This window comes from Grampus griseus, assembly GCF_964374135.1.
Source record: "Grampus griseus genome assembly, chromosome: 17".
Taxonomy (NCBI): domain Eukaryota; kingdom Metazoa; phylum Chordata; class Mammalia; order Artiodactyla; family Delphinidae; genus Grampus; species Grampus griseus.
Genome location: NC_139011.1, coordinates 33,631,892 through 33,654,755, shown reverse-complemented (window position 1 = coordinate 33,654,755; position 22,864 = coordinate 33,631,892). Strand labels below are relative to the sequence as shown.

The 22,864-nt window shown below is 43.8% G+C and overlaps 1 protein-coding gene across 2 annotated transcripts in view; it reads left to right on the top strand.

Annotated features, from left to right (window-relative positions):
- Positions 1 to 3,273: 3,273 nt before the first annotated feature.
- Positions 3,274 to 22,864, top strand: part of BAALC (BAALC binder of MAP3K1 and KLF4) — a gene marked incomplete at both ends in the record, with an annotated part of 87,716 nt that continues 68,125 nt past the window's right edge. For both annotated transcript variants that reach the window (XM_082675235.1, XM_082675234.1), the window contains one exon: positions 3,274 to 3,433. In XM_082675235.1, the coding sequence (XP_082531361.1) occupies positions 3,274 to 3,433 (160 nt within the window). The remainder of the gene's footprint in view (positions 3,434 to 22,864) is intronic.

The window sequence follows — 22,864 nt, the reverse complement described above, 5'->3', positions numbered from 1 at the left end:
TTCCTCTAAGATCAGGAACAAGACAAGGATGCCCATTCTCACCACTTTTATTCAACACAGCAGTGGAAGTCCTAGCCACAGCAATCAGATAAGAAAAAGAAATAAAAGGAATCCAAATTGGAAAGGAAGAAGTAAAATTGTCACTGTTTGCAGATGGTATGATAATATATATAGAAAATCCTAAAGACCCCACCAAAAAACTATTAGAACTAATAAATGAATTCAGTAAAGTTGCAGGATACAAAATTAATATACAGAAATCTGTTGTACTTCTATTCACTAAAAATGAACTTTCAGAAAGAGAAATAAGGAAAATAATCCCATTTACAATTGTATCAAAAAGAACAAAATACTTAGGAATGATTCTAATCAAAGAGGTAAAAGACTTGGAAAACTAGACATTGATGAAAGAAATTGAAGATGACACAAATAAATGGAAAGATATACTGCACTCATGGTTTGGAAGAATTAATATTGTTAAAATGACCGTACTCTGCAAGGCAATCTACAGATTCAATGCAATCCCTATCAAAATACCAATGGCATTTTTCACAGAGCTAGAACAAATAATTCTAAAATTTGTATGGAAACACAAAAGACCCCAATAGCCAAAACAATCTTGAGAAAGAACAAAGCTGGAAGTATCATGCTCCCTGATTTCAAACTATACTACAAAGCTACAGTAATCAAAACCGTATGGTACTGACACAAAGCAGACCCATAGATCAGTGGAACAGACTAGAGAGCCCAGAAATAAACCCATGCTTATATGGTCAATTAATCTATGACAAAGAAGCCAGGAACAGAAAATGGGGAAAAGACAGTTTCTTCAATAAATAGTGTTGGGAAAACTGGACAGCTGGATGCAAAAGAATGAAACTGGACTACTTTCTCAAACCATATACAAAACTAAACTCGAAATGAATTAAAGACTTAAATGTAAGACCTGAAACCATAAAACTCCTAGAAGAAAACATAGGCAGTATGCTCTTTGACATTGGCCTTAGCAATATTTTTTTGGATCTGTCTCCTCAGCAAGGGAAAAAAAAGCAAAAATAAACAAATGGGACTACATAAAATTAAAAAGCTTTTGCACAGCAAAGGAAACTACCAACAAAATACAAAGGCAATCTACTGAACAGGAGAAGATATTTGCAAACAATTCCAATATCCAAGATATGCAGAGGACTCATACAACTTAACATCAAAAAAAATTGAAAAATTTAAAAATGGGCAGAGGATCTGAATAGACATTTTTCCAAAGAAGACAAATAGATGGCCAACAGGCATATGAAAAGATGCGCAATGTCACTAATCATCAGGGAAATGCAAATCAAACCCACAATGATACCACCTCATATCTGCCAGAATACCTATCATCAGAAAGACAACAAATAACAAGTGTTGGTGAGGATGTGGAGAAAAGGGAACCCTCAGGAACTGTTGGTGGGAATGTAAGTTGGTATAGCCACGATGGAAAACAGTATGGAGTTTCCTCAAAAAATTAAAAGTAGAACTACTATATAATCCAGCAATTTTACTTCTGGGTATTTACCAGAAGAAAACAAAACTACTCATTTGAAAAGATGTATGCACCCCAGTGTTCGTTGCAGCATTATTTACAATACCCAAGATATGGAAGCAACATAAGTGTCCATCAACAGATAAATGGATAAAGAAGATGTGGTATATAGACAATGGAATATTACTCAGCCATTATAAAAGAAATGAAACCTTGCCATTTGCAACAACCTGGATGGATCTAGAGAGTATTGTGGTAAGTGAAATAAGTCAGACAGAGAAAGACAAATACTGTATGATATCACTTACATGTGGAATCTAAAAACCAAACCAAACAAACAAAACAAGCTGAAAACAGACTCATAGGTACAGAGAACAAAAGAATGGTTGCCAGAGGGGAGGAAGGTGGGAAGGTGGGTGAGATAGGTGAAGGGGATTAAGAGGTACAAACTTTCAGTTATATAATAAATAAGCCACGAGGATGTAATATACAGAATAAGGAATATGTTCAATAATATTGTAATAACTTTACAGGGACAGATGTTACTAGAATTATCATGGTGATCATTTCATAATGGATACTAATGTCAAATACTATGTAGTACACCTGAAACTAACACAGTATTGTACATCAAATATATTTCAATTAAAAGTGTATATATAGTCTTGAATGAATGAAAACAATACTTACTCAACACTATGGCATTCTGACAGAGCCTCGTCATTGAGGATTTATTCTTTCAACCCTTCTTTCTTAGCTGTCTCTTTAAGGCAGTTTCCTTCTTTTACCACATGTCCTGGCTCCTTTGGGACAGGCAAATTCTTTGGCTTACCCAAGTCTGAGCTCTAAGTGTGCGCACATGGAGCACGCAGAGCTGAGTGTGCACCTGGAATATCAAGGCCCTCAGTGGGTTTGGAGGGAAGCCTGCCACACCTCCCAGCCCCATCCAGAGAGAGTGTTCCGGCTGCCCTGCGATTCCTGAGAACAAAGTTCGAAGTCACAGAACTGGAAAGGGTGTTAGTGACAGAGAGTCCAGCCCAGCTCTCTCAGAAATTATAGGCCCTACTCTCTGCTCCTCAGACCAACTAGGACAGGCAGGGGGTCTGACTGCTCCTTAATTCTTCGTAGCAATAGTTTCTCCCCTGTTTCTGGGCTGTCATCAGCTCCACTGGTTTTGAACAAGTGGCCAGAAAGCTTGGGGTACCTTCCAAAGCCCCCAGGATGGATGAATGGAACGAAGGTGGAAGGAAGAAAGGAAGGAAGGGAGGGAGGGAGGGAGGGAGGTTGGGAGAGACGGATAAATAAAGGGGTAACCCTAGCCGGCGAGGCTGAACCCCTCGCGGAATCCACCCACTCCCATACCGCCCTCCTCCTATTCTCAGGCCGCCGCTCTTGCGTCCCACGTCCGGCTGGGGCGCACCGAGGGAGCATGCGGGGAAGCGTTTGACTTGGCACGGGGTTGGGGGTAGGGCAGCAAGGGCGAGGGGAGGTGGGGGAGGAGAGGTGGGGAAGGGGAGGGCCTGGGAGGAGGAGGAGAGGAGGGGCGCGCTGGGAGCCGGCGCGGCGGAGGGGGCGGCTGGCGCCGCGGGAGCTGGGCGCCTGGCTGCGGCGCGGGCGGGCAGGCGGGTCGAGGGACGCGATGCCGCCGCCGCCGCCGCCGCCTCCTCGCCGGCCCGGGCTGCGCCGCCGGGGCTGAGCCGCCCTAGAACCGCGAACCGAGCGGCCGCTGGGCGCGCCAGCAGCGCAGGAGGATGGGCTGCGGCGGGAGCCGGGCGGATGCCATCGAGCCCCGCTACTACGAGAGCTGGACTCGCGAGACGGAGTCCACATGGCTCACCTACACCGACTCGGACGCGTCGCCCAGCAACGCCACCCCGGACAGCGGCCCCGAGGCGGGCGGCCTGCACGCAGGTGAGTGCGCCTGGCTCCCGCAGACGCCCAGCGCTGGGAGGCTGGGCACGGGAGGGGGAAGCGGGAGGGACGCGGGGCGCCGGGGCAGCCCAGTCCCCCAGAGAATTCTGTGCGGAATGGTGTTGGTGGTGTTGGGGCCGGGGGAGGAGCGGGGAGGCGGGAAACAGACAGCACCTGTCTGCTGACAGACTGACCGACCCAGGCCCAGGGAGCAGGGCCAACCAGAGACCCCTACAAAAGGCTGAGCTAATCCCCTGGGCCTCGCGGAAACCCCGCACCTCTTGGCCTCCGCCCGTGCCTGCTCATTGGCCGGGGCCGGGTCGGGTGGGAGGACAGCCCGCGCGGCTCGCACACCTGTCCCGCCGCCCACCCAGGCTTCTCGCCCGCTTGGACTCGCCTCCGCTGGATTTTGGCCCGTTTCCTCCTCTGGCCGCCTGGACACTCTCTCCCTTGATTTATAGACTGGTCCAGATTACCTGGGTGGTTTCTTCCTCGTGGCTTCCGCCTTTTCTCCCGTGTCTCGGGTTTTGAAAACCAGAATCCTAGTTCAGGGCAAAATAAACAACGGCCGCCCCATCACTAGTTCTGCACTTCAGCTTACTTTTCAGGCAGTTGTTTCATAGCAAGGACTTCCTCTCTACCCCACGGTGCCTCGGTGCTTTATACGAGGCAGGGCATGAAAGCGGATTACGACTATAAATTAAATACTCTTACCATTCTGGCAGAAATCTGATAGAAGGATATGCAAAGAACTTTCTGGACCTGTCGCAAATCACATTTTGTTTTTTCTTTTAAAGCAGACAGTAATAATTGTAACGTAGAGATGAAAACAGACTGTTGCCACAGACTGACCTTTAATCATAAACTTGTTAGTGACGTTAAACGGAAAAAACCTCACTGCTTATTACATGGATGTTGTCAGAAGCCAGATCAATATTTGTATAAGGATGTTTTAACTATTTCCCTTTATGTTGCTGGCATTTTTTAATATTGAAATCTAAGATAGAAAATGAGGTTAATTTGAAGAATAGCATATATTATAAGGAGGAGGAGAGAAATGTCAACTACTCCGAACACATCAGTAGCCCTAAATTCCTGCCTCCTAAATAAGAGCTGTCACTTTAATCCTGAGACTCTGTCTCCATCTTTTAGGACCAAGCTGGGTCCTTTTTCACATGAACTTTGTGATTTTTTTTTTTTAAGCGAGAACCGTCAGTGAAAATTGTGCAAGGCGTAATACTTCATTTGTCTCTAATTTTTCTGACTCACAGTAGCAATCATAATGGTTATTTCGTATTGCTGACGCTTTCAGTGGGCTTTCAGATGGTGTTGGCTGAATTCAGTGTCAGAATGAGGATAAGACACGCGCCTTCAAAATAGACCTGGTAAATGTTAGATGTAACAACATTTCCTGAGGAGGTAAGGTACCTCTCAGGAGACACTCAAAAAGACCAGAGCTGCACTCCAAGGAAATAAGGTTAAAAACATCTAACGTGGAAAAGAACAAAGTACAGCTTCAGGGAATGGTTGCCTTGGTGACTGGAACTATATAGTGTGTGTGTGTACATGTGTATGAGTGTGAGAGAGTTATTATGGGATGACTAAATATGTACATATTTATTTGTTTCCAATGCTTATTCATTTATTACTCTGCCATCCTGAGTCATGTCCCATCGTGCATCATGAGATCTGGTTCCCGCAACAGGTGGGGTCCGGGACAAGCATGCTCATTCGTGGTACCCTACCAAACATGGGACAGCCCTGACAGGCAAGTGGTGCTGAAGACCTGAATCATTCACAGGAAGGGCTCGGCTCCAGTCTCAGAACAGCGCCCTGAAATTGGCAAGACACTTAGATGGGCAGGATCATTTCAATTCCCTAGAAATTTCCATCAGCCTCAGAGGAGAGGAACGTTTCTGAAGATCAAGATGGACTCAAGCTGTCCCTGGAAATCCACTGGCATTCCCTTTAGAACCTTTAGAAAAAATGCCTTCTTGATTCTTGTGGATTTTCCAGACTAGCAACTTGTCATCTTTGGTCAGAGTGGGTCATTGGAGAAAGCGACAGTTCTCCTGGCTTTCAGCCACCCTGCGAGATTAGCCAGCATCCTTTATTTTATTCTTCCCTCCTGCTCCCCCAGCCTCACCCACCTGCTGCCAGTGCACCACCTGTGAATTCAGTTCCAGCCTTCAGGGGGGCACCCACTGGCCCGCAGTGACTGTGTGGTGATGAGAAGCCAGAATGCCACTTTTTCCTGTTTCCATCAACTCTTTTCTGCTGGGGGGACAAAAGGAAAAGCTGGATTTAGGGGAATTCAGGTTGTAAGGTCATCACTAAGGCCTTCATGACTAGAGCTCTAGAGCTGGAGAGGCTCTCTGAAGGTCATCTGTTGAAGGCAGATGGGATTCAGTTAAGTTGCCCCAGTCTCCACTGCACAGCCTCCCAGTCCTTTCGCAGTTCTTACCCCCAGCTCCCTCAGTCCTCAAGAGTCCTTTCTTTCTGGGCCCCTGGTCACTCTCCTTTAGTAGCAAATTGAAGCCCCTTTTCTTCTAGCCCTCCCAACCTCAGGAGCTCTGAGGGCAGGGAGTGGACTAATGCATCTTTCTATCTTGTGCTTAGCCAGTTACACTGTGGAGCCCCCAGCTGGGATTTTCTTGAATGCGTAGGCTCTCCGTTTAACCCTCCCCTCCCCTGTCAGCTCTTCCTAGATTCCCTCCCCCTTTGCTCTGCCTTGCATCCCTTGCTGCCGATGTTTTCCCACTTGAATGAGTTTAACCTAGATTCCTCCAAGTGTCTTTCTGAGCCCACAGCTTTTCTTTAACAAGTGCCCCCAGCTTTGCCCTACCCCATTGAAACCCCTGGCCCAGCTCAAAGATGCCATTTCTTCTGTAGCGCCACCACCCCTCAACCTCAACTCCACACCCATATCTACCAAAAGGCCCTATTTAAGCACATCTGCTTGTAAACCTCATTTCTATTTCTCTTAATCCAGTCCAGATTGAGGTCACATCACGTGACAGGTGTTCAGTATTTGTTGAATGAATTCTGCATTTCACCGCAGGAAGGAGGCATGTTTTTCTGCCAGTTCCACAAAGGAGAGAGTTTCTTTCCTTCTTCTCCTTACTTACAGGATCCTTACATGATCCTGAGCCTTTGATCTCTGTGTTTGGGGATCACCTCCACTTGCCAGCAGAATTCGATTTTTAGATTTAGCTATTATGTAGGCTGGAATTAAAGACCTAACTGAAGCCGCAGTATCTGATATCCATTGCTCCTCTGTGTCATTGAAGCCTGCCTCTCTGTCACAGGAGGAAATTAAATTGGTCTGGTGTGATTTAGTTCTCATAAAATCAGTTTACTGGATTGATTTTTACCTCTGTGGTCTGATGGAGGTCTCCTATGGAGAAAGGGGGTCTCTGAGGTTGCTCTGCCCCAGCCTAGCTCAGCCATTCCATACATGAATAACTTCCTAGCTTCACCTCAATTTAATCACGAGTCCCTTAAATTACATCCTTAAAGATCCCCTTTTCTTTCTTTTTTTTTTTAAACCTAGTATAGGACATAGACTATTTTAGATAGTCTATAGATTTTTTCTTTTTGGCTTCATTGGGTTGGGTCTTCGTTGATGCGCGCGGGCTTTCTCTAGTTGCAAGCGGGGGCTACTCTTCGTTGTGGTGCGTGGGCTTCTCCTTGCGGTGGCTTCTCTTGTTGTGGAGCACGGGCTCTAGGTGCGTGGGCTTCAGTAGTTGTGGCACGTGGGCTCAGTAGTTGTGGCGTACAGGCTTAGTTGCTCCACGGCATGTGGGATCTTCCTGGACCAGGGATCAAACCTGTGTCCCCTGCATTGGCAGGTCCCTCCCCTTTTCTACTGTTAGTATTTTTCTAATGTCTCTAGAGAATAAAACATTTCAAATTTCTCTAAAATGCTTCTACTTTATAGTTTTAAATTGTTATAATAAGTGCTTTAGTGAATGCAAGATGGAAGATTGCAGAATTAGACTCACAGCAAAATGATTTATCTAAATCAATTGAAATATGTCAGGTGAAATGAAGGGCACTTAATATTACCATTAGCTAACATTTATTGATATCTTACCAAGGGCCAGGCGCTATGCTTAGTGGCACTTTATGTAAATCATCTCTCTTAATCCTCACGAGGGGGGATGAGGTAGAACTATTGCTATCCTCCTTTTGCAAGTGAGGGAATGAGGCTTAGAGTGTGCAGTAGCTTTTCCCGATCCAAGACTCGAATCCAGCTTTTTCTGAATCCAAAGCCTGCACTCCTAAATCCTGCCCTCCTGATGAATGGGGGGATCAACTATAGAATTCTTGATTTGACAGTGGATGGAACTCAAAGTCTAGTGTGGTCTCTTGGCAGTCTAGTCTGGTCTCAGCACAGTTTTCTTCCGCAGCATCTCTGAGGAAGTGATATCTCTTCCCTAGGGATGGAGGTCTACCCATACCTTTGTGGAGCAGTTTCCCTTGCAAGAAACTCTTCCTGCTGCCTTGTAATTTCCACCTGGTCTCACATAGATCGTTCCTTCAACATTTGAAGATTGCTGTTGTATTTTCTCTCACTGTTGGTCCGCCAGGCCAAACACATGCAATTCCTTCAGTCATTTCTCAGACTTCTGTGGGACTGACCATATTCCTACAAATGCACCGTTTGGTTTGTCAAAGTCCCTCTTGATACAAGGGACCTATGCTGCTGACGTCAGCTGAAGAGCCCAAGGAAATATGAGGTCTGTTATGATGTGGACACTGACCCTTTCCCGATGCAGGTAAAACCAGGTTAGGATTTGTTTGTTTTCCTGCTGTTGTTGTTGCCATATTACCTTGATGACTCACATGAAGCTTGCAATTAGTTAAAACCCTTAGATCTTTCTTTCTAGTCACATTTAAGTTCTGTGACATCAGTGACATTGTCTGGATTTCACTCTACATACCCAGCACCTGGAACAGTGTCTAGAATATAGGTGACACTCAATAAATGTTTGTGGAATGAGTGAATTTTTTTCCCTAATGAATCCTACATTTGTACTATTGATTTCCATATCCCAAATTTGGGATTTTTACATTTCTTCTTGTTAAAACTAATCTTGTTGGTTTCAGTTTCATGTTTAAACTTACTGACCTTGACTCATTTGGGTAGTGCCATGAAGACAGTAGTCTAGGTCTTTGTTGCCCTATGTTGGAAGTCTAAAGATAAAGGACATTTATTTGCTCGTTTGTTTATTCAATATACCGCTGGCACAAAGATGAGTGAGATATGTTCCTCGACCTGAAGAACTTAATAGTACAGGGGACACAGGTGGACACACTTCAGGTCAGCATGGTGCACACTGGAACAGCATGAAGGAAGGGTGCTGGGGGAGTGCAGAGGACTGAGTAGTTCATTTTGCCTGGGGAGGGGCCGGTGTGTACAGACCCCTGCAGGAGGCTTCCCTGCAGAAGGAAGCAGGACTGCTCCTGCAGACGTGCACAGCAGGTTACCCTGATTCCCTCCTTGAGTGAGGGCACCTGTGCAGAACCCTCCAGGGGCTTCCTGGTGGATAAGCCTCCCTGCTTCCCCCAGCTCTCTCTATATACCTGTTACCACTTGGTTATATTTTCAAACAATTTTTTAAATTGAAGTATAGTTAATTTATTAATTTACAATGTTGTGTTAGTTTTACGTGTACAGCAAAGTGATTATATGTATATATATATATATAATTTTTCAGATTCTTTTCCATTATAGGTTATGACAAGATATTCAAACAATTACTGACTAAGGTCTTCCCCCGTGGGAATGACTTGCTCCGTTAGTTAGGTAAGGTGTCTTTCCACTGGCCATTGTAGTCCTGTGCCTAACGCTGGGCCTGGCTATAGTAGGACCTCAAGCAATCTCTCTTCAATGAATACATCTCCTAAAACTTCTCTGTGTCCATTTCGTTCTTCCTGCAGTGCCCAGAGATAATGTTTTCTTTCCTCAAAAGTTCCATCTGCTCGTCCTTTTCAGGTTCTTGTCTACCTGATGGGTTGTATAGTAAGAAAACATCCCCACCTCTCTACACCCCCTTTGCCAAACACAAGCCCCTTTATTATAAGGGTGGTTTTGCAAAAATCACTTCAAGAAACAGGTGGCAGCAAACCCGGGCAGTTCATCAACATCTAGGAAGTCTCACCTCTCATGGCCCTGGTCTCTTGAGCAGTCACCCGTCCTGCCCCAGGCTCTCCAGGTGCTTTGTCCAGCCCAGTGAGAGCAGCGGTCACACTGCACTGCCGGGCTTGTTCCCGTCTGTGTCTCGGGGTAGCCTGTGAGCTCTGCCAGGTTGCAGACTGCATGATTGGCATTTGCATGCCTGACATCTACCACATCTGTGTTGAATTACTGTAAAAGTACCTAGGTGGATGAATGATCCAGCTAGGCAAGTGAGTTTTGTCTGTCTGTCTTGTACCCTCTTTCCTGAGTCCTATCTTAGATGATTTTGTCTTGGACATTAGTCCAGTGAACCGTGTCTTCATTGGACACTAGATAAAGCTATTCTGGCTCTGATCAGAAATGAATTTAAGGCTCCAGGCTTGGGCCCCAATGCGAGGAAGAGAGTCCCCTCTCAATCAGCAGGGAGTCTTTTCGTGCACTCAGCAATCCCCCAACCCCTGGAGGTCCTGCCTTCACCCTGGGATCTGTGCACCTGTGACCCTCAGCCCCTTCCCGCAGATAAGACCATTCTGTCCTTGAGTGAAGCTGGGAGTCTGAGCCTGTTGTTCCTTACCCATGGTGTCTGGGCTTTCATCCCAGGAGCCCTTCTGTGTCAGGCCCATGGCCTCTAGCCCCTCTCAGAAGACTATTTGACCCTGCCAGGACTCTTACAGAGGCTCTCTGGCTGGTCCCAATGCCACCTTTGCTTCCATCTGTAGAGGAGACTTGGTGGGTGAACCCTGAGCCACATTGTGGTCCAGCCCCTTCCAGCTCAGCCACCAGCAGAGTTCACGTCCTCACGTGCTCCCCTCCCACTCTGCCCCCCGCCCAACTGCCTCCTTCTCTCTGGAGATAAAGCTCTTTCACATTGTTGCTGTGGGCTGAACTGTGTCCCACCAAGTGTATATGTCGAAGTCCTAACCTCCAGAATGTGATATTTTTTGGGTTTTGTTTTTATTTTATTTTTATTGAATTCAATTTACAATGTTGTATTAGTTTCTGGTATATAGCAAAGTGATTCAGTTATACATATATATGCATATTATTTTTCATATTCTTTTCCATTGTGGTTTATTACAGGATATTGAATATAGTTCCCTGTGCTATACAGTAGGACCTTGTTGTTTATTTTATATATAGTAGTTTGTATCTGCTAATTTCAAACTCCTAATTTATCCTTCTCCTACCCTCTTTCCCCTTTGGTAACCATAAGTTTCTTTTCTATGTCTATGAGTCTGTTTCAGTTTTGTAAATAAGTTCATTTGTGTCACATTTTAGATTCCACATATAAGTGATATCATATGGTATTCTCCTTTCTCCTTCTAACTTACTTCACTTGGTATGATAATCTCTAGGTTCATCCATGTTGCTGCAAGTGGCATTATTTCATTCTTTTTTACGGCTGAGTAGTATTCCACTGTATATATGTGCCACATTTTCTCTCTTTATTCATCTGTTGATGGACATTTAGGTTGTTTCCATGTCTTGGCTATTGTAAATAGTGCTGCTATGAACATGGGGGTGCATGTATCTTTTCAAATTAGAGTTTTCTTTGAATATATGCCCAGGAGTGAGATTGCTGGATCATATGGCGACTCTATTTTTAGTTTTTTAAGGAACCTCCATACTGTTCTCCATAGTGGCTGCACCAATTTACATTCCCACCAACAGTGCAAGAGGGTTCCCTTTTCTCCATAACCCCTCCAGCGTTTGTTATTTGTAGACTTTTTAATGATGGCCGTTCTGACGGGTGTGTGGTGGTACCTCCCTGTGGTTTTGATTTGCATTTCTCTAATAATTAGCGATGATGAGCACCTTTTCACGTGTCTGTTGGCCATCTGTATGTCTTCGTTGGAGAAATGTCTATTTAGGTCTTTTGCCCATTTTTTTTATTGGGTTGTTTGCTTTTTTGTTATTGAGTTGTATGAGCTCTTTGTATATTTTGGAAATTACGCCCTTGTCGGTCTCATTGTTTGCAAATATTTTTTCCCAGTCCATAGGTTGTTTTTTCATTTTGTTTATGCAAAACGTTTCATTTTATATAAGCAAAAGCTTATAAGTTTGATAAGGACCATTTGTTTATTTTTGTTTTTATTTCTATTGCCTTGGGAGACTGACCTAAGAAAGCACTGGTATGATTTATGTCAGAGAACATTTTGCCTATGTTCTTTTCTAGAATGTGACGTTTTTTGGAGATAGGGTACTTACAGAGGTAATCAAGTTAAAATGAGGTCATTACAGTGGGCTCTAATCTAGTGTGACTGGTGTCCATATGAAAAGGGAAATGTGAACACACAGACAGACACTCAGGGACAATGCCATGTGAAGGTGAACACAGAGATTGAACGGCCAAGGAAGGCCAAAGATGGCCAGCCAAGCAGCAGAAGCTACAGGAGAGGCATGAAACAGATTCTCCCTCACAGCCCTCAGAAGGAACCAACCCCACCAGCACCTTGATCTCAGACTTCTAGCCTCCGGAACTGTGAGACGATACATTTCTGTTAAGCCAACTGGTTTGTGGTACTTTGTTACAGCAGCTACAGAAGACTAATAAACATTTATTTATGAGCACAGACACTGAACATTTGGAAATAATAAGAGAGAGGATTTCTGTGGTCACTACCTCACACTTCCTTCAGAGACTGGGTCTCTTTCCTTGTCATTTATATTCAAATAGCATTTATTGAGCATCTACTATAGGTGAGAATTTTTCTCTTGGGATGTTACCTTACATAACTCTCTAAAATAACCTCAGAAATCATTGCTATCACCATCTACCAGATGAGGAAACGAGGTTCAGTGAGATTAAGAGATTGAGCGGTTTAAACACAACACTGTAAATCAACGACGAAAAAATTTAAAAAATAACAGTACTAATAATAAAAGAGATTGAGCGGGGGTCACCCATCCAGGAAGTGGAAGCACCCAGCTCAGAATCCAGTTCTCTAGTTTCCAAATGCAGGGCAGTACTAACGACTAAGCACAAATTTAGGGCCCTCCTCCACCCCATCTGGTTTGGCTTTTTTGAAAATATGAGCCACTTGGAGTGGGAGCCTCCTGCCAGCGTTCTCAAGGATGAGGACAGGAGTCTTTGAAGAGACACGTGCAGCTCTGTGACACTAATGCCACCCCCTGCCTGTGCTGAGTGTCCCCAAGCAGGGCTGCCGGGGCTGCTCAGAAAATCACCTGCATCCCACTCACCTGATGGGCTCGTTAAAGATGGAATAGTCTTTGGGCAGAATAAGATTATTTTCTGGTTTCAATGAAATGGGTGCTCCTCAAGAAAATCTAGAAAGTGCAGAGAAGCACACAGAAGGAAATAACGCCTCTGTAACGTTTAGGTTTTGTCCTTAAGGTCCTGCATCTAGGTGTATATGGTGCACGTTGTATCTTCTGTAGGGTTTATGTTTAGAGTTTGAGGGGGCATGGGAAAAATATCCCTCAAATTGCTTGGAAGCTCAAAGGCCAAGAAAAATAACTTTTTTGTTTCTTTGTGTTGAGGAAAATATTTAGAGGTCGTGGCAGCCAAAGTCTAGTTTGAATGGGGGAAGAGCAGGGGCCAAAGACCGTGGATCAGCGAAGGGATTTTTCTCCCTGTTTTCTTTCAGTACTAAGCAAACGTAGTTGAATTCAGGTAAGTTATATACCAGGCTAATGCGTAGTGTGAGTCCACTGTGTGTAACCCCTCCACCTCCCCCTTTCACCTCCCTTCCGTCCCCCACAGTTGGCTCGGGCTGAGGATGCTGTTTTATATTCTGCCTAGCTGTTTGCTGGGGTTTAGAGTTGCTTTATGGGTGTAGAAACATGCTGTGTGTGTGTGTGTGTGTACGTGTACCAGCTCTCTGTCTGAGTCACAAATACCCATGAGGTCGTGCAGGTTGGCTGCCCAGCGTTGGGGTTGCTACAGCCCCATACACTGCAGCTCTGGGTCTCTGTGTCAGACAGAATAGATATGGAGTGTCTGCCTACATCTTGCCATGTGGCTTCTGTGTAATGAAGCAAAGCCAGAAGCCTGAGTAGATTTTCCTTAATCTAGCTCTATCTGCTTTACGAATAGTGCCAATTTTCCCCAGATTCCAGGATTAGGTTGTCCATTAGTCCTTACTTTGGGTAATGTTGTGAGTCTTGGTCTTTTTCTGTCTTCATAGGCATTTTAATGGGCATTTGGGCAAGGCTGAGTCAGAGGCTCCTAGCTAGATGCCCTTCAGCCTGGAAGTCCAACCCAGAGCTGCTAGACCTTTTCCTCCAAGCCACTGCACCCACAGCTGTCAAACAGCCACACCTACGGGAGGGACCACTCAGCCAGATCTGATCTCTCTGTTTACAATCTCCTTCTCATGTGACCATGTCCTAACTTTTCTCTTCATCATCATCATCATCATCATCAACTTCCTTGTTATTTTGCTTGGAGATAGTATAGTTCAGTGGTTAAGGAATTAGACTTTAACAACAGACATTTACCAGCTGTGTGACCTTGAGCAAGTTTCTTAGCTTCTCTGGGTTTCAGTTTCCACACTGTAAGATGGGAGTCATTGCAGAATTCATGTACTCACAAATATGAAGGGCATAGTGTTTCTTTCTTCTTTTTATACAGAAGGATTTATTAAAAAAACAGTGAGACCCTACCACATCATGACACTGTCACGCTGGGCTTTTAACACAAGACTTGCTCTACAATACTGGGGAGGGCGGGGCATAAAACACAAATTGATTCTGAAGCATCGCAATTAAGAAATACAGCAATGAAAGCAAATTTCTTTCCATGAGAACTCAGAGTTAAACTCCAGAGGGACCCAACATCATACTTCCAGTTCGGGGACTTGATACAAAAAATTTAGTTTGAACTGCTATCAGCAGGTGGCAGGGGCCACCTTTAAGTGAATCTTCAATTTGGAAAATACTGCTTCTCTACCTGTTGGGGCTAAGTTGCAAATGGAATAATTTAGTATGGTTTGCAGCTGTTTTGATGACCACCTCACCTGGATACTTTCCCATAACCACTGTGCTGGTCCCCACCTCTTGCGCGAGCTCTTCCTGCAAATCCTCCTCTGGATCCCCACTGTTGCTGGCGCTGATGATGTTCCTTCGACATAGCTACTTATATCTCACATTTACTAAGACCAGCATTGCGGTATTTCTTTTCCATTATCTTCTTCACTCGTTCCTCTTCCTTAAAGGTAATAAAGCAGAATAAGGGCATAGAGTTTCAGTGCTGCCCATCCTGGCACCTAGGATCCCCCGCCTCTTCAATCTCGCCCTGGACTCATCTCGCCAGTCGCAAACCCGGGGTCACCCCTCCTCTGTTTCTGAGTTGCTTGGCATTGCTGTTGAAAGTCATGAGTGTTGGCCATTGCATCCAGTAGTGATTCATGCCTAGAACCTCAGTGTCCTTACCAGTTCTTGGCAGTTCTGTTAGTTCCTTATTAATGTGCTGTTTTAGTCCCCATGTAATACTCCCAATGATATTATTCTGTTCTTGCCCTCTGAATGCCAAAAAAATGGAAGACTTTCTGTGAATTCTCCCATCTCTTCCTCCAATCGCCTATTGTATATCCTTCTTGCCACCTCAGCATTTTTAAACATCGTTAGCCATCCTCTCTCCTCAGATCTGCCTGTTTGGATTCTAGGCCCACTGATGAGGTTGTTCCTTGTTGTAACAATAGATGAGGCCATCACAGGTGGTTCCATATTTTTTCTGCACTTACCAAAGGTCTGGAGATTGGTAGCCACGCTGCTCAAGGCCGCTATCAAGGACCCAGGCTCTTTGAGCTTATTGTTTTGCCATCCTTGTTGTGTGGATTTCATCCTCATAGTTGCAAGTTGCTGTGGCATCTTATTTTAGATAGGAAGAAGGGGGAAGGGTAGAAAGAAGCATTCCACCTAAGTTTTCTTTTTAATCTGTAAAACAATAGCTTTCCCAGAATCCAGTAAACTTTGCTTGCATGTCACACTGGCCAGAACCGTGTTACATGGCTATCACAGGCCTCAAGAGCCTAGGAAATCAAGACTTTTAGCTGCGCTCATGACCCCGTAAAAGTAATGGGTCCTTTTGCAAAGAAAAAACGGGGAGAACAGATATTGCGTAGGCTGCAGGCAGGTGCATGTACCTTTTATCCGAAGACCATGTCAGAGGAGAGAAGAGTAGCAGGAGTCAGGGGAAAGGAGAAAAGGAAGTAGAGAGGGGAGAGGCGTAGGTCTGCCAGAAACCAAGACAACATAATTACTAGTATTAAGATTTTGCTGTAATAATAATATATAATAATAATAATTGTGTGTTTTTAGCTTTCCCATGTGTCAAGCGAATTCATAAAGGTGAATATTTGCTGAAAAAGTTACATGTGCCAATATTGAACTAATCTCAGAAATACTGCAGTAATAGCCCAAACTGAAATCTTTTAAAATGGTCTTTTGACATCAGACTCTGTGCTGTGTACACGCGACGCGTGGTGGACATTTCCTTGTTTTCCGCTTCATTTTCTTGCAAAGTTAATGCCAGCCAGAAACTGATGTGCCAGCTGATCCTCTGTGGTACCTATTTCCAATTAGTGGGAACATTTGTGCAGGTTCACTGTGCAGGGTCGCTCTGATGCCCGGGCTGGGGGCTTCTGCTGGAGAAGCAGCAGACAGCCAATTGTCTAATTTAAAGAGTTACAGTATTTCCTGTGAAAGTTTTAAAAAAATCACCCTGCTATTGTCTCTAGGTCTGGTGGACTTTAGGGCACAGGGAAACCAAAAGGATTTGTAGAAAATAGCAAAGCTGTTTGGGAAACTGGTCGCCATAACAACAGGGCACAGCACAGCAGCAGTTACAAGGGAGGTGGCGATGGCCAGCGCCCTTCACAGGAGGGTCGATTCAGGTTTAAACACCTCCATAAACAACAGTTGTGTTTGACAACGAGGCGTCCACAAATTATTACGTCCAAGAGTCACTTTTCAAGGACTGTCTTCATAGCAGTCAGGTTCAGATTTGCTTGCTGGGGAGATAAGTGATGTGTGTGCCAACGCTAAGGAACATAGCCACTGCTTCGTGAGCGTGGCTTCTGTTAACTGAGTGCCCAGCACGTGCCAGGACTTGCGTATTCAGTATCTAATTCTGTTACCCCCATTTTACAGATTGGGGGAAGTCAGGGAGGTGAGGTACCTTGCCCATGGGCTGCACATCAGGTTCTCTTGGGGAATCTAAAATAAAGCCTGCATTCCAAACCTGGGACTTCAAATATGGTAGAGGGGTGGGGCCGGAACTCCTGCATCTTTAACAGCTTCTTTAGGTCAACACAGAGAGGCATTCCCTCTGTCTGTGGTGGAGCAAGATTCTGCATTTCTAACAAGCTCTCAAGTGATGCTTGGACCTCTCTTAGAGAAGGGAGGTCCTAGATCAGAGCCTGGCAAACCTTTTCTGTAAAGACCTGGATGGTAAATATTTCAGGCTACGTGGGCCACTGACCTCTGTTGCAACTACTCAACTTTGCTGTTTTTAGCACCAAAGCAGCCATAGGAAGAGATACATAAATGAGTGGCTGTTTGTTTTTTTGATATTGAGCTTCGTGAGTTGCTTGTATGTTTTGGAGATTAATCCTTTGTCAGTTGCTTCATTTGCAAATACTTTCTCCCATTCTGAGGGTTGTCTTTTCGTCTTGTTTATGGTTTCCTTTGCTGTGCAAAAGCTTTTAAGTTTCATTAGGTCCTATTTGTTTATTTTTGTTTTGATTTCCATTTCTCTAGGAGGTGGGTCAAAAAGGATCTTGCTGTGATTTATGTCATAGAGTGTTCTGCCTATGTTTTCCTCTAAGAGTTTGATGGTGTCTGGCCTTACGTTTAGGTCTTTAATCCATTTTGAGTTTATTTTTGTGTATGGTGTTAGGGAGTGTTCTAATTTCATTCTTTTACATGTAGCTGTCCAGTTTTCCCAGCACCACTTATTGAATAGGCTGTCTTTTCTCCACTGTATGTTCTTGCCTCCTTTATCAGAGATAAGGTGACCATATGTGCGTGGGTTTATCCCTGGGCTTTCTATCCTGTTCCATTGATCTATATTTCTGTTTTTGTGCCAATACCATACTGTCTTGATTACTGTAGCTTTGTAGTATAGTCTGAAGTCAGGGAGCCTGATTCCTCCAGCTCCGTTTTTTGTTCTCAAGATTGCTTTGGCTCTTCAGGGTCTTTTATGTTACCATACAAATTGTGAAATTTTTTGTTCTAGTTCTGTGAAAAATGCCATTGGTAGTTTGATAGGGATTGCATTGAATCTGTAGATTGCTTTGGGTAGTAGAGTCATTTTCACAATGTAGATTCTTCCAATCCAAGAACATGGTATATCTCTCCATCTATTTGTATCATCTGTAATTTCTTTCATCAGTGTCTTATAATTTTCTGCATACAGGTCTTTTGTCTCCTTAGGTAGGTTTATTCCTAGATATTTTATGCTTTTTGTTGCAGTGGTAAATGGGAGTGTTTTCTTAATTTCACTTCCAGAATTTTCATCATTAGTGTATACGAATACAAGAGATTTCTGTGCATTAATTTTGTATCCTGCTACTTTACCAAATTCATTGATTAGCTCTAGTAGTTTTCTGGTAGCATCTTTAGGATTCTCTATGTATAGTATCATGTCATCTGCAAACAGTGACAGCTTTACGTCTTCTTTTCCAATTTGGATTCCTTTTATTTCTATTCTTCTCTGATTGCTGTGGCTAAAACTTCCAAAACTATGTTGAATAAGAGTGGTGAGAGTGGGCACCCTTGTCTTCTTCCTGATCTTAGTGGAAATGCTTTCAGTTTTTCACCATTGAGGACAATGTTGGCTGTGGGTTTGTCATATATGGCCTTTATTATGTTGAGGGAAGTTCCCTCTATGCCTACTTTCTGCAGGGTTTTTATCAAAAATCGGTGTTGAATTTTGTCAAAAGCTTTCTCTGCATCTATTGAGGTGATCATATGGTTTTTCTCCTTCAATTTGTTAATATGGTGTATCACGTTGATTGATTTGCATATATTGAAGAATCCTTGCATTCCTGGGATAAACCCTACTTGATCATAGTATATGATGCTTTTAATGTGCTGTTGGATTCTGTTTGCTAGTATTTTGTTGAGGATTTTTGCATCTATGTTCATCAGTGATATTGGCCTGTAGTTTTCTCTCTTTGTGACATCTTTGTCTGGTTTTGGTATCAGAGTGATGGTGGTCTCGTAGAATGAGTTTGGGAGTGTTCCTCCCTCTGCTATATTTTGGAAGAGTTTGAGAAGGCTAGGTGTTAGCTCTTCTCTAAATGTTTCATAGAATTTGCCTGTGAAGCCATCTGGTCCTGGGCTTTTGTTTGTTGGAAGATTTTTTTTTTTTTTTTTGCAGTACGCAGGCCTCTCACTGCTGTGGCCTCTCCCGTTGCGGAGCAGAGGCTCTGGATGCGCAGGCTCAGTGGCCATGGCTCACGGGCCCAGCCACTCTGCGGCACGTGGGATCTTCCCGGACTGGGGCACAAACCCATGTCCCCTGCATTGGCAGGTGGACTCTCAACCACTGTGCCACCAGGGAAGCCCTGTTGGAAGATTTTTAATCACAGTTTCAATTTCAGTGCTTGTAATTGGTCTGTTTATATTTTCTATTTCTTCCGGGTTCAGTCTTGGAAGGTTGTGCTTTTCTAAGAATTTGTCCATTTCTTCCAGGTCGCCCATTTTATTGGCATATAGTTGCTTGTAGTAATCCCTCATGATTCTTTGTATTTCTGCAGTGTCACTTGTTACTTCTCCTTTTTCATTTCTAATTCTGTTGATTTGAGTCTTCTCCCTTTCTTTCTTGATGAGTCTGGCTAGTGGTTTATCAGTTTTTTACCTTCTCAAAGAACCAGCTTTTAGTTTTATTGATCTTTGCTATTGTCTTCTTCATTTCTTTTTCAGTTATTTCTGATCTGATCTTTATGATTTCTTTCCTTCTGCTAACTTTGGTGTATTTTTTTTTGTTCTTCCTTCTCTAATTGCTTTAGGTGTAAAGTTAGGTTGTTTATTTGAGATGTTTCTTGAGGTAGGATTGTATTGCTATAAACTTCCCTCTTAGAACTGCTTTTGCTGTGTCCCATAGGTTTTGGGCCATTGTGTTTTCATTGTCATTTGTCTCTAGGTATATTTTGATTTCCTCTTTGATTTCTTCAGTGATCTCTTGGTTATTTAATAGTGTATTGTTTAGCCTCCATGTGTTTGTATTTTTTAGAGATTTTTTCCTGTAATTGATACCTAGTCTCATAGCATTGTGGTCGGAAAAGATACCTGATATGATTTAAAGTTTCTTAAATTTACCAGGGCTTGATTTGTGACCCAAGATATGATCTGTCCTGGAGAATGTTCCATGAGCACTTGAGAAGAAAGTGTATTCTGTTGTGTTTGGATGGGATGGCCTATAAATATCAATTAGTCCATCTTGTTTAATGTATCATTTAAAGCTTGTGTTTCCTTATTCATTTTCATTCTGGTTGATCTGTCCATTGGTGAAAGTGGGGTGTTAAAGTCCCCTACTATTATTGTGTTACTGTCGATTTCCCCTTTCATGGCTGTTAGCATTTGCCTTATGTTTTGAGGTGCTCCTGTGTTGGGTGCATAAATATTTACAAGTGTTACATCTTCTTCTTGGATTGATCCCTTGAACATTATGCAGTGTCCTTCTTTGTCTCTTGTAACAGTCTTTATTTTAAAGCCTATTTTGTCTGATATGAGTATCGCTTCTCCAGCTTTCTTTTGGTTTCCATTTGCATGGAATATCTTTTTCCATCCCCTCACTTTCAGTCTGTATGTGTCCCTAGGTCTGAAGTGGGTCTCTTGTAGACAGCATATATATGGGTCTTCTTTTTGTATCCATTCAGCCAGTCTATGTCTTTTGGTTGGAGCATTTAATCCATTTACATTTAAGGTAATTATCTGTATATATCTTCCTATTACCATTTTCTTAATTGTTTTGGGTTTGTTTTTGTAGGTCCTTTCCTTCTCTTGTGTTTCCCACTTAGAGAAATTCCTTTAGCATTTGTTGTAAAGCTGGTTTGCTGGTGCTGAATTCTCTTAACTTTTGCTTGTCTGTAAAGGTTTTAATTTCTCTATTGAATCTGAATGAGATCCTTACTGGGTAAAGTAATCTTGGTTGTAGGTTCTTCCCTTTCATCACTTTAAATATGTCGCGCCACTCCCTTCTGGCTTGTAGAGTTTCTGGTGAAAGATCAGCTGTTGACCCTTTGGGGATTCCTTTGTATGTTATTTGTTGCTTTTCCCTTGCTGCTTTTGATATTTTTTCTTTGTTTTTAATTTTTGATAGTTTGATTAATATGTGTCTTAATTTGTTTCTCCTTGGATTTATCCTGTATGGGACTCTGTGCGCTTCCTGGTCTTGATTGACTATTTCCTTTCCCGTGTTAGGGAAGTTTTCAACTATAATCTCTTCAAATATTTTCTCAGTCCCTTTCTTTTTCTCTTCTTCTTCTAGGACCCCTATAATTCGAATGTTGGTGCGTTTAGTGTTGTCCCAGAGGTCTCTGAGACTGTCCTCAGAGACTGTTCTTTTCATTCTTTTTTCTTTATTCTGCTCTGCAGTAGTTATTTCCACTGTTTTACCTTCCAGGTCACTTACCCATTCTTCTGCCTCAGTTATTCTGCTATTGATTCCCACTAGAGAATTTTTAATTTCATTTATCGTGTTGTTCATCATTGTTTGCTCTTTAGTTCTTCTAGGTCCTTGTTAAACGTTTCTTGTATTTTTCTCCATTCTGTTTCCAAGATTTTGGATCATCTTTGCTATCATTACTCTGAATTCTTTCAGGTGGACTGCCTGTTTCCTCTTCATTTGTTTGGTCTGGTGGGTTTTTACCTTGCTCCTTCATCTGCTGCATATCTCTCTGTCTTCCCATTTTTCTTAATTTACTGTGTTTGGGGTCTCCTTTTCACAGGCTGCAGGTTTGTAGTTCCCTTTGTTTTTGGTGTCTGCTTGTGTAGGCTTCCTGGTGGAGGGGACTTGTGCCTGTGTTCTGGTGGGTGGGGCTGGATCTTGTCCTTCTAGTGGACAGGGCTGTGTCCGGTGGTGTGTTTTGGGGTGTCTGTGAACTTATTATGATTTTAGGCAGCCTCTCTGCTAACAGGTGAGGTTATGTTCATGTCTTGCTAGTTGTTTGGCATGGAGCTTCCAGCACTGAAGCTTGGTGGCTGTTGGGTGAAGCTGGGTCTTAGTGTTGAGACGGAGATCTCTGGAAGAGCTCTCGCTGATTGATGTTGCCTGGGGCCGGGAGGTCTCTGGTGGGCCAGTGTCCTGAACTCAGCTCTCCCACCTCAGAGGCTCAGGCCTGACACCAACCAGAGCACCAAGACCCTGTCAGTCACATGGCTCAGAAGAAAAGGGAGAAAAAAAATTTATAAAATAAAATAATTAAAATTAAAAAATTATTAAAATAAAAAATGTAAAAGAAAAAGAGAGCAACTAAACCAATAAACGAATCCACCAATGATAACAAGCACTAAAAACTATACTAAGATAAACATAAAAATCAGAAACAAGTCAGTCGCAGACAACAAACCCCAAGTTCACAGTTGCTCCCAAAGTCCACCGCCTCAATTTTGGGATGATTCGTTGTCTATTCAGGTATTCCACAGATGCAGCGTACATCAAGTTGATTGTGGGCATTTAATCCACTGTTCCTAATGCTGCACAGAGAGATTTCCCTTCCTCTTCTTTGTTCACACAGCTCCTGGGGCTCAGTTTTGGTTTTGGCCCCGCCTCTGCGTGTAGGTTGCCCTCAGGCTTCTGTTCTCGCCCAGACAGGACAGGGTGAAAGCAGCGGCTGACTAGGGGGCTGTGGCTTATTTAGGCTGGGGGGAGGGAGGGGTATGGAATGTGGGGGGAGCCTGCGGTGGCAGAGACCAGTGTGATGGTGCAACAACCTTAGGTGTGCCGTGTGTTCTGTTGGGGGAGTTGTCCCTGGATCATGGGACCCTGGCAGTGGCGGGCTTCACAGGCTCCCAGGATGGGGGCAGGGGGGGCAGTGTGTGGATAAGTGACCTGTGCTTGCACACAGGATTCTTGGTGGCTGCAGCAGCAGTGTTAGCGTTTCATGCCCGTCTCTGGTGTCCGAGCTGATAGCCATGGCTCGCGCCCATCTCTGGAGCTCGTTTAGGCGGTGCTCTGCCTTCTGTGGGCAGACAGGGAAGGAATCCCCTCTCCTCGAGCACCCCGAAGTAATGGTCTCTTGCCTCTTAGGCAGGTCCAGAGCTTTTCCCGTACTCCC